This window comes from Hippocampus zosterae, chromosome 4 (genome assembly GCF_025434085.1).
Source record: "Hippocampus zosterae strain Florida chromosome 4, ASM2543408v3, whole genome shotgun sequence".
In the NCBI taxonomy this organism is placed as follows: Eukaryota; Metazoa; Chordata; class Actinopteri; order Syngnathiformes; family Syngnathidae; genus Hippocampus; species Hippocampus zosterae.
In genome coordinates this window covers 6,643,562-6,666,700 of record NC_067454.1, presented here as the reverse complement: position 1 = coordinate 6,666,700, position 23,139 = coordinate 6,643,562, and the positions used below count along the sequence as shown (strand labels likewise).

At 42.1% G+C, this 23,139-nt stretch overlaps 1 protein-coding gene and 1 long non-coding RNA gene across 10 annotated transcripts; one reads left to right on the top strand and one right to left on the bottom strand.

Annotated features, from left to right (window-relative positions):
• Positions 1-465: 465 nt before the first annotated feature.
• Positions 466-23,124, bottom strand: LOC127600000 (leucine-rich repeat-containing protein 49). Of its 9 annotated transcripts, none has more exons than XM_052064305.1 (18): positions 23,014-23,124; positions 22,258-22,320; positions 22,096-22,162; positions 21,474-21,603; positions 21,293-21,395; positions 20,796-20,999; positions 19,508-19,574; positions 17,053-17,196; positions 14,231-14,292; positions 12,708-12,855; positions 10,502-10,585; positions 9,440-9,624; positions 8,729-8,824; positions 4,813-5,041; positions 4,543-4,728; positions 3,369-3,478; positions 2,072-2,225; positions 466-972 (listed from the first exon to the last, which is right to left on the bottom strand). In XM_052064305.1, the coding sequence occupies exons 1-18, from the start codon at positions 23,097-23,099 to the stop codon at positions 763-765; spliced, it is 2,328 nt and encodes a 775-aa protein (XP_051920265.1). In that variant the 5' UTR covers positions 23,100-23,124; the 3' UTR covers positions 466-762. The 9 variants fall into 9 exon arrangements, with proteins under 9 accessions (XP_051920265.1, XP_051920267.1, XP_051920264.1 ...); XM_052064307.1 differs by having other exon boundaries at positions 21,474-21,564; positions 23,014-23,123; XM_052064304.1 differs by having other exon boundaries at positions 21,466-21,624; positions 22,838-23,073.
• On the top strand, positions 2,181-10,994 carry LOC127600061 (uncharacterized). Its single transcript, XR_007962235.1, has 3 exons — positions 2,181-2,265; positions 4,567-5,035; positions 10,706-10,994. It is a non-coding gene; the product is annotated as an uncharacterized LOC127600061 (long non-coding RNA).
• Positions 23,125-23,139: the final 15 nt, after the last annotated feature.

The window sequence follows — 23,139 nt, the reverse complement described above, 5'->3', positions numbered from 1 at the left end:
CATCTCAAGAATTAAATAACAATCATAATAATAATAATAATTAAATGATGTGAAGGAAAATTGTAAATAGTACTGTGATTTATCCATTTGTGTTCATATTGTATTTAATTGAAAGATGGTTGTTGTTTTTTTTTCCTCTTTCTCCTTTCTTCTTTCTACATACATTCTTGCTGCTGGAGGCTGTAAATTTCCCCATTGTGGGACGAATAAAGGATATCTTATCTTATCTTATCTTATCTTAAGACATGCAGAAGAATGTTCGCAGACAAAAACAACAACAACCAACAATAATTATAGTGATAACAGAAAAAAAAATACATGCTGCATTAAAGTTGCTTCAGAAAATGCATGTATAATACAGTACATTTATTTGCAGTCAAGTGATACCAAAATATTTTTAAAACGTAAAATGTCACCAGGGGTGAACAGTGTTAGGCGTAAAACACAGACAGATACACCAATGAGTGTGTTAATAGAGAATCTTTTTAATACAGTACAATAGAGGAATCCAGTGTTTGTAAAACAAAATCTTGATTTGTGACCTTCCATCTTTTATCAGGCAAGACACACGAGGGATGAACATATATGAGGTTTAAGACATGGCAAAGGTCATTCAAAACAGATTATGGTCATTTCAAAGCTGTCCCAACTACATTCAATCAACAAGTCCTTAAAGTGGTCCACGTGGAGAAGGTGCTTGTGAAAACGTCCAGACGTGGGCGCGTGTGTATGTGTGGTGACTGCTCGAGATGCTGTCCTCATTCACTTGGACAGCTTGGCAAGGCTGGCTTGGCGGAAGGCCGCTCGGTCGCTCATCTCCAGCACGCAGTCGCGAACCATTTCTGCGAACATGGCGGGCCACAGGCAGTGCAGGGCCTCGCCCTTCACATTGGTCTCGGATGCCTGGCGCACCAGATCCTGAAGGTAGAGGTCCACAGTGGCGGCGCGCTCCGAGGCCTCCGTGGTGCTCTCCTGTGATGCACAATATCATTTTAATTTTCTTAATTTGCTCCTTTCATGAAGATAATAATGTTTTTTGTATATATAAAAAGTTATATTGTATTATATCCCTTTAGAGTAGAGAGTACCCTTTAGTAAAAACAATTGTAAAGAGCAGAGCCACCGTATCTATATCTATATTTATATTGCACTTAATTGAACTGTGTACAGTGAAACTGAAACATTTATTTTTGTGAATGCTAACACTTTGTTTTTCTTCTTTCTACCCCCTAATTTTGCTGCTGTAGACTGTCAATTTCCCCAGTGTGGGACAAATAAAAGATATCTTATCTTATCTTAGCTCCATCTAGTGGATGGTTTATAATCCAAAGCGCCTTATAGTGAGGAAAATACGGTAAATAATATTTGTCGCTCTATGCATCGGGTGAATGAAGACTTAATGAATATGAGAGCTGTTATATTGTCAATATATATGTTGTTGAACTGCTTGATTTCAATTAATTGCTGAAAGGGTTAAAGCACTGCCACATTGAAGCAGCTGATTAGCATTAGCATTAAACTGGTGGACTGAAAGGCTAAGCTATCATTGTTTATAAAGCACAAGGCGTAAGTAATTTTCTTGGTTTTATGTTAAGTTTGACAGTAAACCTTGACTGGGAATGGCAATGATGAGCTTGAAGCCTCTTTTGAAAGCACTGCCACATTGAAGCAGCTGATTAGCATTAGCATTAAACTGGTGGACTGAAAGGCTAAGCTATCATTATTTATAAATCACAAGGCATAAGTAATTTTCTTGGTTTTATGTTAAGTTTGACAGTAAACCTCGACTGGGAATGGCAATAATGAGCTTGACGCCTCTTTTGAAAGAACTGCCACATTGAAGCAGCTGATTAGCATTAGCATTAAACTGGTGGACTGAAAGGCTAAGCTATCATTATTTATAAAGCACAAGGCGTAAGTAATTTTCTTGGTTTTATGTTAAGTTTGACAGTAAACCTCGACTGGGAATGGCAATAATGAGCTTGAAGCCTCTTTTGAAAAAAAGTTCACGATTAAATATGAATTAAAGGAAAACGCCCAAAGGATGGCGTATCTCAACAAATATGCTAACCTCCGGGCTGTCCGTGCTGCCGTCCCGGCTGGGGTAGTTGAAGAGCGCTCGGCTAAGGCCTTCGCCCACCAGCTTCCCGTTGTCCCGCAGCTCCTCCGGGCTCAGCCCGGTACGCCGGCCGCGCCCCTCCAACAGGAACTGCAGCTGCCGCTTCCTTTAGAGGAGTGAAAAATGAGATGCAGAGAAGCCAGGGAGTGAGTAAATTGCCCAGCAAATAACCCTCTCTGCTTTTTTTTAAGACTGATAAAATGCCACAATTTTCGAAACCATTTGACATTCGTGAGGGGTGTGGCTTTGGTCAGAGACGCGATGGGGGAATGAAGTGAGGCAACATTCAAATCTTGCTCGTAGTTTGAAAACTGCAAACTCCACGTTGAAAATATATGATGTCTTGCCTATGTGTGTTTGTGTGTTGTGTGTTGTTGTTGTTGTTTGTTTGTTTTGTTTTTTAATATGACACCTCTGTTACATTGAGAGATGTTTTGAGTGGACATAAGATGCACGGGAACTACAGACACACATTAAACTGAAAGATTTCTCTGACTATAGTGAGATTGTCTGGACATGCTACATTTTTCCAGTTTAATTACATCGGAGGCTACACTGCTTTTTACAGTTCAACCCAAGTGCACGCTCGAGGACAGAATTACAGTATGAAAGGGAATAAGGTGGATTGTGTGCATGTGTTTGTGTCACACTGCCAAGTATCCACCCCGAGTAAGACCGTTGCCTTAACACCGCCGGCTGCCTGGTGCCAGTCTCACACAAATATGCGTATAGAAACGCACGACAGTCAAGCATGCACATGCCCGCTAGGGCTTCCGCGTCCTTTACATACTTGCTGTCAGTGGTGGGAAGTCATGTAATACTAATCCTACAGTCATGTAATTTTAGTAGATTTTTCAACAGATGGGTCAAAAATATCCCTAAAAGTGACCGACACAACTCTTTGGGTTTCATTTAACCTTGAAAGTTGGGTCTAATGAAAAACAGACAAATTTCTTTTGGCTTTTGTACAAAACAAACCATTTTGGGGTTATTTGGTAGATTATTAATTTTGATCCAACGTTTTGGGTTATATGAGTTGGGTCAATTCTTTTTTGACCCATATTGCAGTTTTTTTTACCCAAGATGAGTGCAGGTATCTGTTCTATACTTCGATAGTCATTTTTCTGATGATCTTTTACAAAAAAAACATTTCCGGTACCTCTACTATAGTACGGTGTGAGAACTTTTGCCACCTCTGCTTGCTGTTAAGTAGCGTTTAATGTAGCGATTGTGTAGCCGAGTGCCTGACCTGGACTCCTCCAGCAGCAAGAGCAGCCGGCAATGCGGTGTCTCGGTGGCCGCTATGTGGCCCAGCGTACCGAAGATGCGCTCGGCAGCAATGACGTCATTCATGGTGACCTGGCGAGGGATGTGAACAAACACACACATGCACACAGATGTACTAATACACCACACAGAAACATACACGGTGACATCACATCAAGAGGGAAAGCTTTTTGCTAAACGTTACCTGGACGTACACCTGCCAGTGCCAGTGAGATCCAAATGAGATTCGGAAAAAAAAATCCTGCAAAATTTTGTTGACATTTTCCTGTAACACTCTTCTCTCCAAAGTAAATCATTAAAATAAAATAAAGGTCTTCAAGAAAGGTATTCATGGGGATGATGCTCTTTGAGAGATATGAATGACAAATGGATAATAATCTGATATGTGATTTGAGAGTGTCAAACAAAACTATACAAGAACACTAATTTGGGACTGGACAAATTAAATAAAATGCAATTTCATTAAAGTTGCCTTAAGATTTGTGTAGTATATGTGTCATGAAGGCGGCCCGGTAGTACAGTGGTTAGCACGTGGGCTTCACAGTGCAGAGGTGCCGGGTTCGATTCCAGCTCCGGCTTCCCTGTGTGGAGTTTGCATGTACTCCCCGGGCCTGCGTGGGTTTTCTCCGGGTGCTCCGGTTTCCTCCCACATTCCAAAAATATGCATGGCAGGCTGATTGAACACTCTAAATTGTCCCTAGGTGTGAGTGCGAATGGTTGTTCGTTTCTGTGTGCCCTGCGATTGGCTGGCAACCGATTCAGGGTGTCCCCCGCCTACTGCCCGGAGACAGCTGGGATAGGCTCCAGCACCCCCCGCGACCCTAGTGAGGATCAAGCGGTACGGAAGATGAATGAATGAATGAATGTGTCATGAATAATATGCCAAAATCAAATTCCACTGTTAATAAATAATGACATCGAATTTGTGCACCTCTCCCCCTACTATTGCTCCATGTACAGCACTTTGTATGCAGCGATGGCTGTTTGAAAGTGCTCTATAAATACTGTTGACTTGACTACTGACATTAAAACAATAAACATAGAGTTCAAAGTCAAATCCTTTTGATTCGGCTCCTGCATTGGATCTCACTAGCACGGTGCAAGGGCGTGCTAAACATCCCGCCATGCAAACTGACCTCCTGGCTGTTGATTCTCTGCAGGTTAAAGTGGTGGAGACGGTAGATGACGAAGGAGCGCCACAGGGCGAGGCCCACCACTGGGTTACCCTGCGGGTGGATGGTCAGCTGGTCCAGACGGCGAACCTGAGCCAGTGCAGCCAACTGCAGCAGACGGCTGATGTTGGTTTCCAGGAAAATAAGATGCTACATAAACAAACAAACAAAAATTCAAACATGTTGCATATTCAGGGTTGCATAATTCTTGTGCCTGTAATCCTCTGTCCTCACCGCCAGATTGGGAAACTTGACCCTGATCCTGGGCAGCATTGGTACAATGGCGTCAAAATGGATGTAACGGAAGGCGATGACGGTGACGGCGCTGGCCGTCTGTGCCCCCCATCCTCTCTCCAGCACGTCCAGGGCGCCCAGGCCGAACAAGCGCAGGGTGTCACCGTCCAGCTCGGCCAGATGATTGTCGGACAGCGACAGGCTCGTAACGCTTCCTGCTTCGGTGAGTCTGAAAGGCGGATAAAACATATTTCATATAAAGATGAATTTGCGCACATTTATGTTGATCGTCAGAGTAACACAACACACACACAAAAAAAGACAAATGTTTCCAGTTTAATCCAGTTTCATGACTGGACAAAAGAAAGAAAATAATAATGATTTTTAAAAATATGGCAGAAATTAAAAATACATCTTTTTCTCATAAATATGATCTGTATACTACAACAGTACAAATCTTAGGAAGTGGTATTCGAGCCGCAAAAGGATTTACCAGTAAATGTTTTCTCAAAAGCACTTCTCACTGTCTGACAAGCATTTAAGATGTCACACCAGATGCTACGATGACATCATCTAATTGTCTGTTGGCGTGTGTGTGCGTGGTTGCGCTGATATCCGCCGTTGACTTATGTGTAAAAGGTATCGGAAGAAAATTGCCGGCGCCTCAGCAGTTCCGTTTGGAAACAGGAAGGTACTTTTCACAAATGGTGTTTTAGAAAAAGAAAATCTATTCTTTCCTGATAGACAACAAAATGGTCTAATACAGCCACTATTTCGGTCCATGTCCTGCCTGTCAACATACTAACCACATTTTTCTACCCATTACACACTCCCAAATCTCTTGGGCGGAGAACCAAATAAGGTTTCAGAGTATAATCCTTTAATTGCAGGACACTCATCCGAGTTTGCGATTTTTGGGAGTATGAGTTTGAGTGGAGAACAGTGGCAAAGAGCCTCCTTTAAAGAAGCTCCGTGAATCCGACATGCATCAAGTAAATCACGACATGAGGAACAGTATTTGATAGTACTGTATTTGGCCTCCGGTTGCCATGGTATTGAAGTGGACAAATTATGTAAGAGGTAGCTTTTTTGTTGTTGTTGTTAAATGCAAATAGCTTGCTGGAGTGACTGCCCAGCTATCATGAAGTATGAATTTAAACCACCAAATAATCCTTTTGTGAGTGGCCTATTTCCCATAATGTGTCAGTGAGCTAGCCTTCTTTATTTTCCCGGCTTGTGACATCACAATTGGGCTAATTTCTATAATACAGCCCCACCATTGGGATTCTGTGGCCAAAACTTGACGGTTAGGCTGGGCGAAGGTCCGCCATTTTCAAACGACGACGAAAATACTCTCATGTTAAAGTCAAAAGCTAATTAAAGTTGCACGGAGTTCGTTAGGTGCGTAGACTGTAGCGCTGGTTAACAGTGTTAGCTTCTGACAAGATGTACAGTATATACTTGAACGTTTGAGTTGAGTTGTCAACATGGGGGATGGGGGGTATTTATGTTTGGCGATGTGTCCGTTGCATGCGCCACGTGCACACATCTGCAAACTCATTGACAAACTGAAATTCAGAGAAATCTTAATTCATGAGGTGATGCCTCCAACAGTGAAAATACAGTCACATTTTTAAGGGCACCCATTTTTGTTTTGTCACAATCTGGGCTACTAGTAGCAACTCGCATAGCCCTTGCTCCGCCTCCAGTTGCCAAGGTAACAAAAGCTGTACTCTGCATTTACCGCATAACGCATAAATCTTCCATGTAGATTTTAAGGGAATTATTAGCACTTTATGTATTTTGACCACAGAAATTTTACATAAGTGCATCGTTTGTCTTTTGTAAATTGTAAAAAAAATATAAGTACAATGTTTTCTTTCTGTGTGTGTAGGGGGGGGGGAGTCTAAACTGTAAAAAAAAATAAGCAAAAAAAATTGCAACATTGATTTTATAATGCCTCCATTTAATTTTGCCAAATTATTTTGGACAAACACAATAAATCGTGTCGTCGTAAACGGTAATGCATAATGGTAAATGATGTACAAGTGTGGTCTTGCCCGTGTGTCTCTCTACACACTTTTGAAATCATAAGGGGTGCAACAAAAACAAGCTCACACAAAGCAGCCCACCCAATGACACTCGGCAGGAAGTCGTAAAAAAAGACGATGGGGAAAGTACCACTGGGATCCACCCACTGTTGCGAAAACATGCCACTCTTACACTCTGGATGTAAATCAATTAGTCCATCATCACTCCACATAAACCCCCAGAAGATTATCTGGCAATTTAACCCCCCACCCCTTAAGAAGTGTACACAGCCTGTGTAGACTTCACTTCTTTAATGCTGTGCATAAGTGCTGTTAAGACAACATTACAAAGTGCTATTTGTTATTTAACCACTTCAAAAGTGTCGGATTTAGCTAGTAGGCCACTTCTACCAGCTTTAGAAATCAATTTGCTTTTCTTCGCCTTTTTTTTCTTCTTTTTTTTTTGCAGTGGTGCTCTTGTGGCAAAGACAAATGTGACAATTACCGTAGAAACAGAAATGAAACTTCTTACATGGTCCTAGCTTAGTCTTACAATGCGGCTACGATAATCGAGAAGTATAGAGGATTGAAGAAATGTATTTTCGAAATTCTGACACGCAGTTGAAAATGGAGCGCAAAATTCTATTAAATAGACTTCAGGTCTGACCAAAGGGGACACACACATGGACGGTCGGACAAACACACACACGCACACACACACAGCACGCACGCAAAGCAGATCCAGATGTCCTGCTGCCTGGATGAGCTGCCGGTAATCTGTTTCTATTCCGGAGGGTGACAAACCATGTGGCGTCTGTGGCGTACGTCCCGGGGATTCCCACGCACGAGGGCAGATGATATGTGATGTCGTGAGAAACATCAACAAACAGGACACATTTTTGTCCCTTCACAGGTATTGCTGTATGTTTGCGTTTGCGTGCGTGGGAAGAACGGTGTCATCTTTCTCAATACGTAATGAATGACACTCGACCTGAGGGGGAAGATAAAATATAGATGTGGGGGCAATACAATAGAAGTAAACGGTGACACCAAGGCCAGTTCATCGTGGGGGAGGCAGAGATTTGTCACCATTGCCTTTCAGGGCCATTTTTTTTCCTATCGCGGTGCCGTGGTTGAAACACTTAATGCTACTGTGTACGCCTCCTCTTTGCATGACTGCTGATGGAAAAAGAATGCATCCATCTGTGAGTGGATGCAATTCAAGCAAGCTTCCATAGTTCTAGAATGAAAATTAAAAAATAGGAATTAAAAAAAAACATTGTAAATTTTTCAGTTACATATGAATTTCATCAGATTAAGTGGTGGTCCGTTTGGTTCTGCAAACATGCCTTCATATTTGTAAAATAATGATAATAATAAAATAAAACATACGAAAGCAAATTAATTATAAGTTTCAGATTAAATGGGCATCCGGATTTTAGGGGGTCAAGACTTGTCTTCGGCTTGCCCTTTCATATTTCATTCATTCATTCATTCATCTTCCGAGCCGCTTGATCCTCACTAGGGTCGCGGGGGGTGCTGGAGCCTATCCCAGCTGTCTCCGGGCAGTAGGCGGGGGACACCCTGAATCGGTTGCCAGCCAATCACAGGGCACACAGAGACGAACAACCATTCGCACTCACACTCACACCTAGGGACAATTTAGAGTGTTCAATCAGCCTGCCACGCATGTTTTTGGAATGTGGGAGGAAACCGGAGCACCCGGAGAAAACCCACGCAGGCATCGGGGAGAACATGCAAACTCAGGGAGGCCGGAGCTGGAATCGAACCCGGTACCTCTGCACTATGAAGCCAACGTGCTAACCACTGGACTACCGGGCCGCCCCTTTCATATTTCTGGAATTAAATTGTGAAGCTTCACTTACTTTGGATCTCGAGGGCTATTTGGACGGCTGTTGGTGCGGAATCGGCTCTCGGGTCCACCACTCACTCGTTCAGGTCCAAAACCCGGACTGATCCGTCTAACACAGGACATTAGACAGGCTTGTTATTTTAGATTAAAGGGAACGAAGGGGTGGGAGGAATTTTTTTATTGCGATTAAAAAAATGTTTCATTGTATTTTCATTGCTGGGGAAAGGGACTGAGCCATCCCACAAAAAGTACTTAAGACAATAATATAATTTCAAACTCATCCTGCAACATTGTAAATTTCCCCAGTGTGGGACAAATAAAGGATATCTTATCTATCTTATTACCCTTACAAATGAATGCCTTACACATACAATGACACATATGACAAAGACTCGCCGTAAACAACCCAGGCTAAATTTACCTCCGTCCCAACACACAAAAAGACCTTATAAACCAGTTGAGATGTGTGACTTCAACATTCTTCCATGACACCAATGACTACTTTCCTATTGCCTATGGCTTTGATGCCTGCCATCTTGTAGCATATTATGGCATGAATGAAAGAGCATGAAACACGGCCATGGTTCCAAACTTAGGTGAGTTATTCAGCAATAAGTTTAGGATTGGTTGCACAGAAAAAAGAAAAAAACACCAACGGCTAAATCTGTAAATAGGGAATTGAGCATTTTGTACAAGGTAGACTGTTCTGCGGCATCAGACCCACCGTGGCTCATCTGGCGAAGGTTCCTGAGCCAGGCCGTTGGTCTGCGTGGGGCAGTGGGCGGGGCTGTTCTCCGGGCTGACTTCTTCTCTGGCACCATTTGTTGTTGTCGACGGAAGCTCCAAGCAGGCGGCGACAACGCCCTCCCATTGGTGCGCCGCATTACGGATGGCAAGACGGCGCTTCTCCTATGCAAGGCACACAGACGGATTTGGCAAGTTTTCAAGTGTCAGTCGCCCCAAGCGGAACCACAAAGAACATTGAGCTGTCTGTCTTAGGTCCCAGTCAAAAGCTACCTCATAGCTTTATCTGATGTCTGAGATGCTGAATGTGAGCCTGACTGTGTCGTCGACCTTTCAGTTACACGCCATAAATTCACCTCTGCGACAAGCGTAAACAATAGTGTTTCACATTCAGTATTGGCACGCTTTTGTGTGGAATGCACCACTCCCCCGATGGCGAGGTGAGTCGAAACTCTTGACAGAGGCTGCTGAGGGATTAGCTGGCAATGAATTGAGTGCACTGGGGTGATTCTCACAAACACAGACAGGTGAACACATTGGCCCATTTTAAGTAAAACGATGGATGGGTGGATGATAAAAGATCATTTTGAATGGATGGGTGGATAATATAAGATCATTTTGGATGGATGGATGATCAAATATAATTTTGGATGGATAGATAGATGATGGGTGATGATGTTAGATGGGTCATTTTGGAGGGATGCATGGATGGATAACAGGTTTGGATGGATGAAGTTTAGATGGATGCTGAATAATTGAAATGAATACAGATAATAGTTTGGATGGATGGAGGGTGGAAAAGGTTTGGATAAATATAAGGATGGCAAATAAGATGTGAATGATACGGATTGGATTGAAATACCGCTGGGTAATAATTTGCAGTAGATGGATGGGTAGTATCATGATGGATGGTTGGATGGATGATGGATGGATGGATGGATATTGGATAGATACTGTAGCTGGACAGACAATCCTGAAACGGTTTCATTTCCAATTTTTCCTATGGGAATGCGAGTTGCCATTGTATAATTTCGAGACGTACTTTATGAATGGTCTGCTTGTGACTCTCTTTCTTCTTCTCCTCCTCCTTCCGAGCCTGCACACCGGCCATGCGCCGATCCTCGTCCTTTAAAAAAACATAACACCAGTGAGGTCAGCAGTCTCGCTGGCTTGTGATTTGTAAATTATTCAACAGAGTGAAGCACCACAAAAAAAAGAGCTGTTCCTGCTTTTTTGTGTCCGTCAGATTTGGACAATGTGCTGCAGGGGATCTGACACAAGCCAGCCGGCCATCATCATCATCATCATCATCACTGGATTATCGGTCTACATTTTCAGTCTGGGATCAGCCCAGCTGTTGGAGAGCCAATACTCCCAGAATGCAATGCTGCTAAGCTGTGACAGTCTGTGACAGCCTGAGATGACACGACACTCTTTTTTGGATGCATTGTGTCAAGAGGGTGGATCTCTGTCAGTTAAGTGAGATTAATGTATGAAGCTGTAATTCCCTCCCCCCTCCACCCCACCCTACAATTAAAAAAATAAAAGTCAGGCTTTGTGCTGTTTTTGTGACACTGATCAATAGTTTATTGATTTCAAAGGAGAAGTATTCATAGTGTTCTTGTTTGGGTTTTGGTTTGGATGGAAGACATGATAAGGTTTGATGGACGGATAATGTTCATATGGATACATGAGAGATAGCTCAGTTTGAAAGGTTATTTTCTGAATTGGATGCATTGGCCTGAAAAACTTTGTTTCATTTGCCTTTATTAGAAATTATCTTCATGTTGATTTTCAACGTCCCATTAACCTCCTCATCACTGTTGCTGCTGGCTCTGATTCAACGGTAACATTGACATTTAAATGCAAACATGTAGCAACACGCCGGACACAAAATCTCAGCTAATCGGATATCACTACAATTCACAGCAAACATTCTGTGGATTCATCCAAACGGGACCAGTTTTGAAATTGCTTCAACGTGTTTGCAAATAACACAACCTAAATAGTTGAAAGTACCGTAAGAGTTTTGCTACAACGGTGGAATGCTATGAGGACAAATTGTCGGAGGTTCCTACAAATGACAAACTCAGACATGGACACTCGAAAATGGGGGGAAACTTGAAGAAAATACAGTGTGGGCCAAAAGAAGGTACAGAATACATTTTGTAAACTTTTTACCAGATTGCATGAAGGATGACAAGTAGTTTGCGCCAACAACAAAGGGAGCAGCTCCTCAAGGGAGACGGAAAGAAGGCGTATACATACTGAATATACATAATCCGCCCATTCACTTGTTTGTTTTTTTTAATTTAAAAAAATATCTCCATCGTCCACTATTTTCATGCAAAAACATATTGAATGTTGATGGGGTTTTTTTGGGGAAGATTTGGATATTTATTTATTTATTTTTCTCCAATGGATTTCAATGATGTGCAAATTCCGCTATTTTGCGGACCAGCCAGGTCCCCATACCCAACTGTGTTTTAGTGTGTATACCTGCTTTTGAACCACCCTGTATACCTGCACATTAAGATATATTCAACTAATATTCTAGAATCCGTGCCTTGAAATGTAAAAGCACTGTAAAATAAATTCCAACAAGCCATAAATAAACCACCAAGTCTGTGATCTCTGCAACAGCTTTTGAACGTGCCATAACAAAGACATGACTGGACTTTGACAGCCCTTTGAAGGCTTGCTGGCTCCAGCAAAAACACCTGATAGTTTTGTGTCACTGAACATACCTGGATGGTTATTTTAGACGACTCAATGCCGAGTGTCAGAACATCACTAGCAGTCCCTTCAAAAACATTTGAACAACTTTGGTGGTGCCGGAAAACATTTTGGATTTGACAAGAGATGGACAGTTCAGCTTTCATTTCCAGCTGTTGACTGGACAGTGGCACACTCTCCCATCTCTAAAGTTATTCAAACTTTACACGATGCTGAACACTTTGCCCTGTTTCATATTTGGATTTTGAAAGATCTCAGCTAAATTGACAAAAGAAATCAGTGAAGAGCACGAATTTTCCGTGCTGGAACTGCCCAAACTTTTGGATTTAAGAGTAATTCTTACTGTGAACGGATAATGCCATGCTGAACAACAAGTCTTGCGTCTGGATTTGGAAAGAGTTCTGTGAGGTAACACTGTTGAGGTGAGACGGTTCATAATACAACACACTTGTTTCGTTTTATACAGCACACCAATCACACAAAAAGACTCGAGAGAGAGTAATGAGGCTTACCGTGATGCGCTTCATGTCCAGCTGTCTGAGGTGAAGCACACAGCGCAGGACAGCCTGCTTGTACCATGTCTCCAGGGCTACTGGGTTCCCATCCAGAGTGAGCTCGGAAAGGGAGATTGACTCCCCGCAGCAGCCTAGCTGGTGGATACTACATCAAACCATCGGGAAAAAAGATTTGTCAAAGTTCAGACAGGTACGGAAGCATTTCCTGATGTTGTGAATGCTCTGGTCGGTGATTTTGTTGGTGAATGGAGCCAAGCCAAAGCCAGAGAAGGAAACGTCTGAGGGGCTTTCTGGCATTGCTTGAAAAGGAATTAATGTTCTGTCAGACTTAAAAAAAAGGCCTATAACAATAAAAAGGTGTGACTTAAATGTGTCTATGACAGGGGTCAAACTCATTTTTGTCATGGGCCACATTTTAGTTCCCGTTTCCCTTGGAGGGCAGTTATGAGTGAAACCATACAAAAAAGGTCGGTTTATTCAACTATTGTTTAAATTACTGTAATGAGGGGTTTGGTCACAACAAAATGCTTACAATATGTCTCTAATTTATTTAACATGAGAATTTAAAATTTTCGGAGAGATTTTAGCAAGCATGTTTGAATGGCTTTTGCGGGCCTCATAAAATGATGCGGCGGGCCAGATCTGGACCCCACGCCTTGAGTTTGACACCAGTGGTCTAGAATTACAAGTCCATTTTTATGAAAATGAATTGTAATGTGAAGTGGATGCAGGGTGTGGCTGTCAAGGATGGCTACTTTAATCTGATTTAATCTGTTGAATGTTGCCTATACGCTGCACTTTGAGATTTGTCTTCAAATATGAAGTGTATTGTAAATCAAATCTGTTAAGATGATCTCTTATGAGCACTCTGCTTTACGGAAAGAACACAAAATACGGTGCGTACACAAAAACTCCAATTTGTTTCATTTGATTTTATTTTTTAACAACGAAAACTAGGATTTATGAAAACATAATGCAATTACTCTTCATACTATATATATATATTCCGTGTGTGTTGGCTGTGTGTCTTTAAGGGGAGCGGTCCGATGAGTGACACCACGGGCTGGCATCTGGAAGTCACTTTTGTATTTGTGTGTTTGACTGTCCTGTCGAACAGCTTGTATTGCATCAGCATCCATGGCTCTCCTTGCCCAAATCCAAGGAGGGCATTCCATTACATTTAACGCTCAATCATTTTATTTTTATTTTTTTCCCACGGGGTTTCACTGTAGTCCCTCCTCAATGAGACAACGTTGCACATGCAAGCTTCAGGCTAGTCAGGCTAGCCGTGTCACTACATGAACAAGTTAACGTCTTCTCTGAGGCTGCTGGGGAGGGCGTGACAAGACAACCGACACGCTCTGAGCTAGCACTAATCATCCAGTGTGGTGCAAACAACTTTTAGGGTTGGTGGATCCCCTCCGGGTTTGGCACGGTATGAATGGTACAGGCAAGCTGTTTGTGTCAAAGGGATGAGGATGGGGGTGAAGGGGGACGTTTAAGGTGGTATGAGCACTTACCTGCTGATATTATTGCAGCTGAGAAAGAGGCGCCGTAAGCGGGGCAGAAGGTCCACCTCGGCCTGGGCGGGAAAAGGGGAAGAAGGAGGGATGAAAGAGGAAGGAAGAACATCGTCACTTTGGCCTCTCCTCTTAGTCAGTCACCTTGCAGCTCTCGACTCCGGCGGCACAGCATTCCCGTTCGCCCTGCGCATGCACCGAGCCGCCCGGCATGCTGCTGCCTCCTCGTCTGCGCCAGGAGGGGCGGGGGGAGGCGATGTGAGGATGCGGAGGGGAGGGGGAGCAATGCAGAGATGCTGCAGCAGGCCACACACACAACACACATAGGCGAGCGCGGCTCGGAACAATGGCTGCTCTGAATGGGCTGCATCCGCAACCCGCCCCTGTCAAAGCCTCAGAGGACCACACATGCAAATGAGACACAGTGGAACATCTCAAGTTCAACACACACATTAGATTCTAGGGCGCTGCTGCAAAGACCACCAGTTCATTCTTATTTCACCATTTTCCGACAACAGGAAGTTAAAATTGATCTTAAACATTTCCAGGGCACCTGTAATGCCAGTGTATTTTGACTACTCATCTTGCAGGATCTTATTTTATTTTTTTACCACAACACACTTTTTAAAAACTCTCCACAAATGAGGAGAGCATGATAAAAATCACATTCCATTTGAATGTTAGCAATACACTTATGTGTATTATGCATTAAATAACAATATTCTGCTATTAGTTCGTTACCCAAAACACTAATATTAGTTACTATCCATGGCATGTGATTCGCATGCCGCAATGAAAATGTGATGAGCTCTGGCTTGGCGTTTGCTTGCCAAGGTGCTCAGAGTGAGTGTAAAAAAAATAAATAAAAGCTGTCAGCCAGAGAAAGCTGACAAACACAAACACGCCGCACGCCTATTGGGTGTGATCAATTCGGGGGGGGGGGGGGTTCAGAAGCAGTCGACCATCATTAGCTGTGCGTCAACTCAGCAATGACATCATGTAGTCTGAGACGGTGCGACTATATTTAGTCTCAGACGGCATGCGATGGCCGCTGCTTCGCTGGCGTGCAAACAGAGCGAGGAAAAGACGTGCCTGGAGGTTGTGTGGGGCTCCTCTGGGGTATTAACCAAGAAAACACACTCTAATCAGCCCCATTCAGAAGCCTGGATACATCACGAGAAAAATATGACGCATGCTTAAAGTAGGAGTTTGCATGTTCTCCACGTGTACTCATCCCACAACCGAAGCGGACTTCATTGATTACAAAAACAAGTGTCAAAATGGCTCTGATTAACTTCATTTATATGTAATTACTAATAACTAAACATACTCTTCTTTGTGAAGACACTCAATTTTAACATTATATATTTAAATACACGACACTATTTCTGTCACCCCTGCAAGTGTTGACATATTAAAATGTTCACTAGTCTGGCATGGCAACCAAGCAGAGTACTTTCCCCGTTTCTTAAGGTTGTGCTTATTTAGCAAATACAATCCATTTCTTGGCAACATCAGAAAAGAGATATTGACTGTGAAGTTAATGAACTATACGTCTCCTCAAACAAGGTTAAGCCCACACGCAAAAGCTATGCAGATGTTCAAGCTGAGCGATCCGCAACAAAGCTAGCCCGCAGGGTTGAATTTTTTTGACGCTCTCAACATGGAAAAAGTAATCCTTAAAGCTAGCCTGCTTCTGTGTTTTGTATCACGTTATAACTGCCGCTCGAACACACTCAGTCATGGGGATTCTCAGAGTAAAAGAGTCCCCTGACAACTAGTGAATACAGCGAACGTTTTGACAAATGACAATTACCATACTTTTGTGTTCATGACAGATTTTGAGTATAGTTTAAAAAAAGTCAAGATACGGTGGAACCTATCCAGTCCAGGACACTGTTTAAAATGAAAACTTAGCTACTTTTAATTATTTTTCCACTACCACCCTTTCTTCTTTGAATTTCAGTAGTCTGGAAGACCTGGGGCAACATGCTGCCTCTCACTGGTCAGTTTTGGTACGACAATAGATATGCACTACACAAACTTAAAGGCCAGTATGAAACTCTGACCCATTATTTTCCTCAACATGTGTGGGATCTCTCACATTAAAAAAAGGTTTAAAAGTATTTCTTTTGGTAAAGGTTTGGAGGATGGGAGTAGCAGTAGCAACACTGTAAGAATGTTGTTTACTTTTGTATTCGGGGAATGGCAGCAAACAGCGCAAATGACAGAGACCACCCCCCCTATAGATCGAGTGAAATATTGCATCCAGTCATTAGCACAAGGAAGCGCTTCTCGAGGGGAAGGTGAAGATTCCAGATGACGCAATGTTGGTGGATTTCCTCTATGCAAAATTAGGCAAAGTGCTGCAGGGATTTGAGTGCAAAACGTATCGCCCTGTCCTAACATGTCATGCTACTGTTTAGAAGATTACTAAAAAATAAAAAAATTAAAAAAATCATTGGAAACCCAAGAAAGTGAGTTTCTTGTTATTCAGCGGCCAATTTCATGCTCTAAACTGGGAAGTTTCTGCTCATGTTTCATAAGCAGCAACTGCAATGGGACGGCTTTGATTTCACGACCAAAGCGATCGCCCAGAAGTGTGTGAAAGGAGCTGGACCAAGGCCATGACATGAACAATAAACTTTTTCTGCCTGCTTCGTTTTATAATCTGACTCAACCGAACAATTACATAATTAAGAGTCAAGTGGGTTACATGATATGTAATGTATGCCAATTTATTTTCATAGCGGCATTCCACTTCCCTAATTGTCTTTAAGAGAAGACCTGATTCTTAAATCCTAAATATAAAGAGTCCTCACTACAGAACAGATGTAGTTGTGTCGCAGGTTGAGCTCCATCAAAGAGTCCAGGCCAATGAGATTCTCCACTCGAGAGATGTTGTTCTCAGCCAGGTTCAACACCTGCAGCTCCGTCAGATGGCTCAGGTTCTCCATCTTGCTGATCTGCCAGTGCGACAAAAGGTTACGTCAGGATCTTTAACCGCCGTTTGAACGGCCCACCGAGGTGACAATGAGAAAACACTTTGAGTAAGGTTCGGCCCATTTCTAATATCAGAAAATGAAAGTTAGAGAAAGGGTATGTGTTGGACTTCTGGCACACTAAAAAGAAAGCCCGTTTAGTTTCCAACACTCTCATTTAAAATGAACGTTTGTTCTAAGCGCGGTGTCAGCGAGGCGCCATTATGTGAAGAAAAAAAAAGCACTCTGAACCAGAGTATAGCACAATGAAAGGATTTAACTGAGGTTTCCAGCAATTTAGGGAGTCTATCATGGTATCATATATTGTTGCATTGTCTTGCTAACTATATGTGCACTACTCTATATTTGTATATGTGAAAATGGCTGCTGGGAAAGACTATGGCACAGGACACAGAAAGCTAGGCCACAGTGCCTCTCATATATGCGACAAATGGGTCACTCAACTTCCACACAGCTATGAAGATTCACATAAATAATATATACTGAAGTGCGGAGTTGGAAATGTGCCCCCGTAAAAGCAGTTGCGTTATCTCAAGATGGCCGTTACTGTCAAATGAGAAGCTCCACATGGATAACGTGCTTGGCAGGTGTAATTCACGGTGATGGCATCTTTGTGGGGTGCCTCACTGTCGGGTCGCCCCTCCACCCACGCGTTGCAATGCTGACAGTATGAGTAGAATTGATGAGAGAAGAAGGTTTCGACAGGCCTTGGTTTTCAGCATGAGTAGAGCATGTCGTGGAAGCGCTCGTGTCAAAGCGGCCGAGGGGAAAGCGTTGTGGCCTCACGCGCTCTTGGGACGAGTCAGGTCACATTTGATGCTCGGTTCTGGGTCATCAAGCGTGCATAGAAGATTTGTGTCGACTTTTACAGATTTACTGCCATTCTTGCTTTGACTATCAAGTCCATATGAAGTGGTCTATCTTCATAAAGTTTGGAAATAATACACACTAGGATTCTTCCGTGTGGCATCAAAGTGAAAATATTTTCTCACAAGTATGTCAAAATGTTTAATTGGGTCGCCTTTGAGTAATTTAGCATGGATAACAGCTAGCTTGTTAGCTCAGCACACTACCCAACTTGCCGTCAAAACAGCATATCTGTGCCATTAATCTGTAATAATATATTAAAAACAAATATCTACAAAATAAATGTTATTTTTTAAATGATTTTAAAAATAGTTCATTTATTCAAATTATTGCAACTATTAAAATCACTGTTGAAATGGTGACCTCCAGAGAGGTGTCGAGCTTGCCATTCTAAAAACCATTCTAAAAACAAATCTTAATTGGCTATAAATAAAATGTATCATAACATATGTTTTGATAAGGCACTTTATAACAACTGACAATGTGATAATAAATGAAACATATCAACATGTAAAAAAATCCCCTGTGAACAACAAAACAAAACAACCCCCCCCCTGCCCCCAGCAACAACAACAAAATGATGAACTTCAAAACCTGTGTATGCTGTAATTATTCATGTATTCGGACTGTGGCTCATATAACACTAAGCCATAAAGCGAGGAGGGCTCAGGTGTTCCCTGAGGTGCGGCGTGGGTGGCGCATTGGCACAACACAATTAAGACGAACAATCGGGGCCTTTCCGTGTAATCTTTTCTCATCATTTGAGTTGTTTTGCCCTGTTTGCCCTGTGTGTAAATACTTCGTCGGCATAATCGCTTTAGACCACAATTACTGGACAACATCATTGGAACCGCGGGACCAACCAAACAAGCATTTGTTCCTAAGGCTGAGATTATTGCCTGTTGGATGAATCAGGTTCAGATCACTGAGAAAGTCAATGTAGGCGGAAGCAAGAGACATCACATGGTGACAGCTTTTAAATGAGACATCTGCTTTTTGTCTACAATTTAAGATCATTCACAGGTGGTTTTTATTATATTATAAACACTGCGTATACACAGTATACATACAAAGTACACATGGTATACATACAAATAAGATGTATTATTATTATTATAAAGTATATATATATACATATATAATTTTTTGGTGTTCCAACATTGTACGTACCGTTAAATTAAAGTTTGTGAAAAAATAAGTTTTATTTTAGTAATTATTAACTGTCATTTTGCCAATGATTTTGTCACCTGAATTGATAATAGTTTGATGCTTTTTTGCTTTCAATTTTTTCTCGCAAAACATAGCTGCTAAGGCTTAAGACAACTTGGCACAGAGGGAAGACTAATGAAGTGAAGCTAGATAGACGGATACAATTTATTAATCCAGCGAGAGGAAATGAACGATGTACCTGATTGTGATGCAAATCCAAGATGTGGAGTTTGGATAGGTTGTACAAGCAGGATATTTGATGGATCCTGCAACAGAGAAGTCATATGGTTAATAGGCTGTTATTTGCATGCCGCTTTTCCACCTTTGGCACTCAAGTAGCGCTTCACACTCATTTACCAACTGATGACACAGTATCAGGAGCAACTGGGGGCTCAGTATCTCGCTCAAGGACATTTCGATATGGTGACAATGGCCGTGGAACGACCCCCCACCCCCCAACCCCGCAAACGTCGATAATACATTTTTATTTACTGACCCCATGAGTGTAAAATGATTCCCCCATTGGCTGAATGTGATTTGGTATCTTCTGGCTGAAATAATGGTTAGTAAATAATAGGGGCAGGTGCAGACAAATTTAAAAAAAAATTCCTTTGCCTGTTTTAGTTGGGTCAGCGTCTGTACACCAGGACTTGTCACCATGCCAGTGATATACAGGCAGTCTCTTCCTGGGTTATTGAGTGCAGTGCTGCAAATACAATTTTTAACTTCATCTGACAATGTGCGAGCTGTAGCTGCCTAGATTGCAAGAAAATTGAGCGCTTCAAGTTTGCTCCTAAAAAAGGGGACAGTGAAAATCAGCAATACAGAAAAAATGCAGACTGAAAATGTTGCATTCATTCTCCCTCCGACCAGCACAAGACCCATCTGCCTAATATGCTGTGAGCCGATACTTTAATGATTTCCAACCTGAAATGGCATTTTAAGACGACAAATGTGAATCCTGAAGAGACCTTCCTCAAAATCCTATGGTAAGTACAAGAAAAATGAATGCGTTGAAATGGTCATAATAAGCTGCAAGGCAGGATTCTTGTCACATTTATGACATAACACCACACTTGAAGTGGTGCGGATTTGGGGAGAAAACACCGTGCCATTCTCAGATGAAGAAATAATAAAGCAATGCGTGACTGAATAGTATTGGAAGGGGGGAAAAAGGACATGCAAGTGCCCATATTTTCTTGTATTCCATGGTTGCCAGACACATGGAAAGCAGTGCTTGCCGGTGATCTATTAAAACAGCTCTGTATTGAGAAAAAGTGTGGAAGACGTGACTCACAACACTTGTGCTCAGCTGAAGGCTTTTGTGTTGTTGGTGGGCACATTAAATTGGAAATTTCATTTTATTTTAGCTCATATTATTAGCTCATAAGAGGCGTGACCGACATCCATAAAAATGACATTTTGACTCATTAAATATTTGCATTTATATATGCAATATTTGCACTCATTAAATTTTCATTTTAAACCTGTTTGTGGCCAGAGTGAGTATCCTGAGGGAGGTGAGCGTTTGGATGCCGTTCATGTCGGTGATGTGGTTGTCGTCCAAGTTAAGAACGACGAGCTGCCTCAGGAGTGACAGCTGGCTGATATCGGTGATCAGGTTGTGCTGCAAGTTGAGCACTTGCAGGTCATCCATGACGCCCAGCTGCGGACACTCATCAAGGCAGCGCCTGCGTTGTGGAAACATTCATGCACATTGAACCCACGCGCCAAAATATTACTGGTGTTCAATATTTTAAAGGGTCTGCTGTACCCTAGTGGACGCATTTGTCATTACTACTTAAACTCAAGCTTAAAAAAACCAACAGCAGCAGCATATTCAGTGATCGCTTTCCAGTGCTGTAGGTAGAATATAATATCAATTGTCACTTTTTGTAAACTAAAGACAGAATGTAGGATTTGGATCTCACGACTCAGTGCAGGCATACCTAACATGAAAGAATAAAGTCATAAGAATGAATACCTGTCCATGTCAATTCGATGAAGACCGGATGCTGCATCGTGCCAGTGGAAGTGAATGATGGGGAAACCAGAGGTGACATTGAAATGATATGACCCAGAGCCACCTGAAAACATAAACATATACAGTATAAATAAAATCAAAGTTTTCGTTAACATGACAATACTGCGGTTCACCTGCTGACTTAGGGTGAGGGGCAGTGCCGTAGTACCTGGACCCCGCACTGTTAGTTGGCCTGTGAGATTTGTCTTGTACTTCGTTTGTCGCAAAAGGAACTGAGGGCAAACTGCAGTTAGCGGCGCGAAGTGATGGCTCTAGTTGGAAAGATGGGGAATCTGGGCAGGAATCATAATTCAATGTTGGTCAGTCAGGAATAGCGAGAGCCTTCCTCATAGGGGGACAGCCTATATTCACTCACCATGTAGGTAGGTTTGGTTAAGTAAGTCGACAAGGTAGGCAGGTGATTTGTTGAGTTAGGTAGATAGACGGAGGGGAAGGTAGATCAGGTTCGCTGTGGCAATAGATTAGGTAGGTGGGTGACAAAGTAGGTGAAAGGGTAGGTAACTGCTTAACTGGGTTGTTAGCTAGTTAGTTAGGTAGCTAGGTATGTAATATGTAAGTAGATAGGTGTAGGTAATAGTTAAGTAGGTGGATACTAATGTAATGTGGGTTTGGCCAAGTATGTGGAGTGCCCCAAAAAGTTCCAAGACTGGCGTCACAAAAGACATACACGTTTCACATACCATCCACAAAATATATACTACTCATATGTTTCTGACACACCGTTTTTCTGCACATAAAAGTACCTGGGTAAGGAGGACTTCTTGCGGTAAAATTGAAACCTGTGTCCTTGAAAGGATCATAAGAATTGACCTATAAAAAGGTAAACAATGGTCAGCAATGCATTTGATGACTAAAAATGATCAGTATCTTCTGTATTTAATTTGTCCGTCTTCCAGGTGGCTCACCATTCGCTGGCCTCTTCCTGGCAGTACTTTGGCCACCTTCGGGCGCAACTTGCAGCTGTTAACCTGCAGGAAGACTTGAGCTTTTTCATCCCGTTTAAATGAATGTATTATTTGATTAGTTATTTAACAATCTCTGTTTAAGTTGTATATTCATGATTTGCTCCCTAGACTGTCTACTGCTGTTTATGCCTTGGGCTGAATTTGTTTTCAGATGATTAAACATGATCAATTCTGTATACCTTTTTAAAATCTTTAAAGTTTGTTGAAACGGAAAAAAATAAGCACATCTCTTCTTGAATAATTAAGAAAAAAAGCCTTTGCCTTTTTATTTTGACTTTCATTGTAACTTTACTGTTAATCGGGAGAACTGTTTCCGTTTCAAAAGAACACTTCACTTGTGAGTCTTTAAATGTTTCACTTCTTTAGATTGTATGTTTTAAATGCCGTTCACCAAATTGGCCAATGAGTGTCAAAAACGAAAGTCGAAACTTTCAACTCATTAACTTTTAAGTTCTCGTTAAATTAAATACAAGTTCAAATGGAATACAGTAGTCAAAAGAAACTAAGACGCGTAACTAACCATAGGCGTGAGAAAAACTAAGTTATCATTGTCGTTTCTATGTTTCCGTGTGCGCCCCGACTCCATTTCTTTATCCGGCTTTTTGTTAGCTAGCACCGGGCAACCATCGACCTTTCGCTGGCAACCTCCCAATGGAAGCGAAAAAATAAATAAAAATAGCACATAAAATGTTCGACTTATCACTGCCGTTGTTGGAGACCCTCTCGGTTTCTCCCGACGATTCGGAACTTCCACGGGAAGCGAGAGACACAAACGCAGACATTTCGTTGCCGCGGCAACCCCCATAGCGTTGCTTGGTAATA